The sequence below is a fragment of the Austrofundulus limnaeus genome, unplaced genomic scaffold, assembly GCF_001266775.1.
Source record: "Austrofundulus limnaeus strain Quisiro unplaced genomic scaffold, Austrofundulus_limnaeus-1.0 Scaffold677, whole genome shotgun sequence".
Classification (NCBI taxonomy): Eukaryota; Metazoa; Chordata; class Actinopteri; order Cyprinodontiformes; family Rivulidae; genus Austrofundulus; species Austrofundulus limnaeus.
Window position 1 is genome coordinate 118,110 of NW_013953079.1, and position 5,867 is coordinate 123,976.

General features: G+C 38.2%; 1 protein-coding gene and 1 long non-coding RNA gene across 2 annotated transcripts in view; both read right to left on the reverse strand.

Annotated features, from left to right (window-relative positions):
- The window catches only part of LOC106531808 (phospholipase B1, membrane-associated), an 8,156-nt gene extending 3,502 nt beyond the window's left edge, over positions 1-4,654 (reverse strand). The window contains exons 1-2 of the mRNA XM_014027732.1: positions 4,577-4,654; positions 888-989 (exon numbers count right to left, since the gene is read on the reverse strand). Coding sequence (XP_013883186.1) covers positions 888-989; positions 4,577-4,600 — 126 coding nt within the window. The 5' untranslated portion in view covers positions 4,601-4,654. The remainder of the gene's footprint in view (positions 1-887; positions 990-4,576) is intronic.
- Positions 4,655-4,895: 241 nt separating this feature from the next.
- On the reverse strand, positions 4,896-5,671 carry LOC106531809 (uncharacterized). Its single transcript, XR_001311993.1, has 4 exons — positions 5,343-5,671; positions 5,183-5,263; positions 5,017-5,082; positions 4,896-4,948 (listed from the first exon to the last, which is right to left on the reverse strand). It is a non-coding gene; the product is annotated as an uncharacterized LOC106531809 (long non-coding RNA).
- Positions 5,672-5,867: the final 196 nt, after the last annotated feature.

Genomic DNA, 5,867 nt, shown 5'->3' on the forward strand with positions numbered 1-5,867 from the left:
CATTAGTGCAAAATGTTACAAGGATTTTTTTCTAGTTAATCTTACAAGTTCTTTATAACCGTGCACATGCAGCAAGCACAATATTGTAGCATGACACCTCACAGCTACAGAGAAGTATAGCTCTTGTTGTAGTACAAGACCTCACCACCAGGTGGCAGTTTTGAAGAACCTTTAACAGATTCTTCGTCATGAACAACACAGACAAAGTGAAACTCACAGGTCTTATTAATGACTAGGCCTACCACTCTCACTTATGTTTCCTTCTGCTGAATGGTTTAACACAATTTAACAAATAATGAACACACAAATTAAAGTAACACAACAGACTAAACCCTGAAAGAACAATGTTAACCAAAATGACCCTAAAATGGTTTAACAACAACAAACATGAATCCTACCCACAATCCTCCACTGCACTCATGTGACAAACAGCCAAACACAGCAGAATGCTACAATATGCATTCCCTGTTCCCTGACAACAAAATGTCACCTACATTATGCCAAAACTTTTGCACACCAACAAATGTTTTCAAGCAAAAGAAACCAGACAACTTATATTTTATTTCAACCATGTCTTGTCCTCTCCTTGAAAAGTGAAGCAAGGGAATGAGGAGCAGCAGCCTTTGTGTGCGCATGCACCCTCAGTTTTAGCCCAGAAGAGTAGAAGTTCCTTAATATATTCATGTTTATGTGCTGTCCAGAAAAATCACTTAAATATTACTGGTAAAATAATATTAGCGTTTACTTTTTTTGTACAGTAATATTGATATATAATATAATGCGTATTATTTATTTAGTAAATTCTAGTAGTTTAGAGATTTTTATATTTTTTTGTAATTAAATGAATGTTACTACACCCAAAACATTGTTTTTTCAGTGTAGATTACCGGGAGGCGTGGAGGGTCTGCGTACTTCAGAAAGGGCTGCAAAACAACAGCAAAGTCCTCCCTGAAGAAACGATCACTGTTCAGGAGCTCCTCTAGTCTTTCCTGCAGAAAATAAAAATAGGAACTACTGTAAATATATCATACTGTTTTCACTGTCCTTACAGAAAGAGTTAATGCAAAATAATCTGTGACATGTGACATGTTCATTATTTTATGTACGATTAAGAGATCATCTTTGAGGTTTGTAGTGTTGAACCGCACAAAATATGTGAAACAAGTCTATGTACTGTAAGAGAATGGCAACGGAAAATAACAACTTGAAAAAAAAAATGAGTGTTTATAATTGTAAAGAAGTCCGTTGTGTTAAAATTGATATGACTGAATCGTCATGTTCTGCCTCCTCAGCAGCAGACGTGGTTGAAAGGTTGAGGACATCCTTACAGTTTTCCTTCCATCACCTAACATTGGGCCTCATGCAAAAACTGTTTGTACAAACAGATTTGTTCTTAATTTGTGCATATACGAGTGATTTAGGAGAATCTGTGGCATTCATCAATTTTCTCGTATTCTAAGATTTTCTTCAGATACGAACAAAATCCACGAGTGGTCCAGACCTGTCGTATATTTTACGAGCAGTCAGTCTGCTGTTATCCAGATTTTCTTCACTAATAACTTTATATTTCATTAGTTTGAAGATATTTCGAGTTGAAAATAAATCACACTCCATAATTATGTTGACAATAGGCTATTCTGTTTGAACTGGAATTAAATTTTTWAATGTGATAGTGTAGACTAATGACATAAATTGGCAGTTAATGCTGCTGTATAACACTACAAAATTAATATGAAGATCTCAAATTACAAACCAACTTAAACTATGCATTAACTGAAGTTTGGAGACCTTTAAAAATTAGAAACGCRTCTGACGCAACGGCTTGGGAGTGGTGGTGCACGACTGCTCTTCTTCTGAAAAAATGAAAACTATGCAACACAGTCRTTTATACTTGAATTAAAAATATTTGTCCAAAGCAAAACTGGAGCAGGACTAGAGAGAGATGAATATGATTTAGATTTTTATTTCTGACTGTATACGACCCACAGGAGACACAACATTAACAGCTGTCTTCATTTTATTCCTCGGCTTTAGCAGCTCCTTTAATTCCACAGCTCACGCTGCTAAAATTGACAACATTTCTTTTCTGGATCTCTGAGAGCAGGATTTCAATCTCCGAACTCATTAAGTTCTTCTTTTTGCTTTGCGATGCCACTCATGAATAGACACTTCCTGGTAGGTGGGGCAGGAAACATAGCCTTATATGGTGTTTTTAGGGTGGTAATTATGCTAATCTCCTGTCCTCGTGTGGGGGCACCTGGATACGCATTCATCACTTTACGTTCCTCATTTCCACACTTTTCCTGATGTGTCATGTTCATACGGGCCCTTTGTACAAACGAAAGTAAGAGAAATTTAGGATAAGAATACAAAAATGTTCTTGCATGAGGCCCAATGTCCTCAGTTTGGTCCACAGTTTCTGTCCATCCATCCATCCATCCATCCATCCATCCATCCATCCATCCATCCATCCGTCCATCCATCCATTATCTGTACCAGCTTCTTCTTTTCATTCTTTTCAGGGTCTCTGGTGCCAGTACACCCTGGACAGGTTGCAAGTCCATCACAGGTCCCAATCTGCTGGGAATTTTTCCTGTTCCTTTTATTGAGGTCAACCAAACTTTGTTTGGTCACCTCTCAGCTGCATTAAGACACTACTGGACAGCCAAGCTAAAGGCTTTCCTCCGTCAGCCTTTTTGAGCACTGCTTGAGTCCATTAATGACTGCATTGATTATCACTATTGACCTTTTAGCTGCAACTGCTGGAAGCAGAATTCCAAACCCTGAATCTCCTCAGAGACGTGGAAAAACTATTTTTGATGTGTATGTTTGAAGATCTCATGAACTCTACCAAGAGTTCTTGTTTTTGATGATGAAAGTTGATGATGAAAATCTGATTTTTTCGGGGCTCCAATCACTAAGAAAATAATCAAGGGTAGACCCAGATTACTGGATGAAATATATTTCCCTCCAGTGCAGGGAACATTCTGGATCAGGGCCAAGAGAAACTAAAGTTTCAATGGGGAGGGGTTTCCCTCTTGGATCTGTTGGGGATGAATGGATGGACCAACATCTGGAACATTAAATTCATGAAGCTATAATTTTACTTTTTTCCTACTTTTTCACTTACATTTCAGAAGTCTAGTTATTTCCACTAACCTTATACAGCGGGTAAAATAAGTATTGAACACATCAACATTTTTCTCAGTAAATATATTACTAGAGGTGCTAATGACATGAAATTTTCACCAGATGTTGGTAACAACCCAAGTGATCCATACATACAAAGAAATCAAACCATAAATGTCCAGAAATGAAGTTATTTGTAATAATGTGGAATGGCACAGGGAAAAAGTATTGAACACATGAAGAAAGGGAGGTGTAAAAAGGCATGGAAAGCCAAGACACCAGCTGAACTCTAAGTAATTAGAAAGCAAGCCTGCCCCTTGTCAGTGCAAATTAATATCAGCTGGTTCAGACCCAAATGATGGCCAGGTATCACACAAGAACCATCTGATGATGGGTAAAAGTAAAGAGCTCTCTCAAGACCTTCACAACCTTATTGTTGCAAAGCATAATGATGGCATCGGTTACAGAAGAATGTCTAAACTTCTGAAGGTTCCAGTGAGCACTGTTGGGGCCATAATTCAGAAGTGGAAAGAACATTATTTCACCATAAACCGACCACGACCAGGTGSTCCTCACAAGATTTCTGACAGAGGAGTGAAAAGAATTATCAGAAGAGTTGTCCAAGAGCCAAGGACCACTTGTGGAGAGCTTCAGAAAGACCTGGAATTAGCAGGTACGATTGTTTCAAAGAAAACAATAAGTAATGCACTGAACCACCATGGCCTGTATGCACGCTCACCACGCAAGACTCCACTGCTGAAGAAACAGCATGTTGAAGCTCCTTTAAAGTTTGCTGCACAACATTTAGACAAGCCTGTGTAATACTGGGAGAATATAGTCTGGTCAGATGAGACCAACATTGAACTGTTTGGATGCCAGAATACACATCATGTTTGGAGGTCAAATGGCACTGCACATCAGCCCAAAAACACCATACCAACAGTGAAGTTTGGAGGTGGGAACATCATGGTGTGGGGCTGTTTTTCAGCATATGGTACTGGCAAACTTCAAATAATTGAAGGAAGGATGAGTGGAAAAATGTACAGAGACATTCTTGATAAAAATCTGCTTCCATCAACCAGGATGATGAAGATGAGCAATGCATGCCACTAGTTTCTCCATACAGGAGGCGTCTTGAAGCTGTCATTGACAACAAAGGCTTTTGTACAAAGTATTAGATAAATTTCAGTAAGTGTGTTCAATACTTTTTCCCTGTGCCATTCCACATTATTACAAATAACTTCATTTCTGGACATTTATGATTTGATTTCTTTGTATGTATGGATCACTTGGGTTGTTACCAACATCTGGTGAAAATTTCATGYCATTAACACCTCTAGTAATATATTTACTGAGAAAAATGGTGACGTGTTCAATACTTATTTTACCCGCTGTATCAGTGAAGCAGTTGAAAGAACTACACAGTTTTGAAGAATAAAAAAGGCACCTGATACTCCAGATTAACCTTCATCACCTCCTGCAGTTCTTTAGAATTGGATCTGGGGTTTACCAGACATGAACAAGATGTCCTTAAACAGACAAAACAAAGTGACAACAGGCCAAATTAGAATTTTTTTTGACTGAAACATCTAAAATGAGACCATAGTGAGATTTGTTATGCTTTATAAAACCAAACATTTTATAATGGTGAGCATAGAAAAACAAGACCATACATTCAACTTGCAACTTCAAGACCCCTAACAAGTTTAAGGTTGATGGATGCTCACCTCATGAGGAGGCACTGTGCGGTGGGTTTCTGTACCTCCCTCAAAGTATGCATGGGCAAAATATGAACCATGTTGACGATCATCCGGGGAACCTTAAGCGCAGTATGGAGTGACTTCCTGTAGTGTGCACATGTATCTATTGCTTCTAGATTGACCTTACCTCATTCATGAGCATTTCCAAAGAGACGTTTATGTAGTGAATGTAGTTGTCCACTGAATAAAAAGCCTGCAGAAAATCGAGGTTATTCATCGCAGCCGGCAATGGAAAAACAAACCTTTTCTTTCAAACACAAATGAACGTTACAAAATAAAGGAAGTAAACTAACCTTATCTTTGCAGTAATCACAAATGTCATTCATGCCTATGAGAATAGTCAGAAGCTTCCAATCGTCATCGAAATTCAGACCCTAAAGGAACAAAAACCAAAAGGTTCAGAGTTTATATAAAAGATAATCTTATAACAGTTTTACTGAATTGCTTGTGTACCTCATAATGCCTCAGTTTGTCAATCAAACGTCTTGTCTGTCCCGGAAGATTGCTAGAAAATATCAAATAATGTACAATCAACACTGAATTTGTCTGAACACTATTCTTTCCTGAAAGGATTCAAATATTTCCTGAATAAGGATTTATTAGTAAGGTTGCCTGCGCATCATGCCTCTTTGAGTAGTTTGGTCATTTCCGAGCTGCCAGAYGTTTGCTGTTTCTCCCGTGGTGCACGTGTGTTTGCTCAAACGTCAGCAAAGAAAACCCAACAGTCCCTCGCAAAAGCGTGAAGTGAAAGGAATTACTGAGACGTGTGAGAGCTGTGTTTGAGTGACGGGCCTCGTATCGGTCATTTCTCAACATAAAAAGAGATTAGCTTAAAAGTCTGTCATGAAATGTGCATTTGTTTAATGAACGCCTTTTAATTACTGTCTGCTGGAGCAAGTTTCAAACTCAAGGCCCGCAGGCCAAACATGGCCTTTAATGTTTTTTATTTACTTTTCTTATTTTCTAATATATATATAA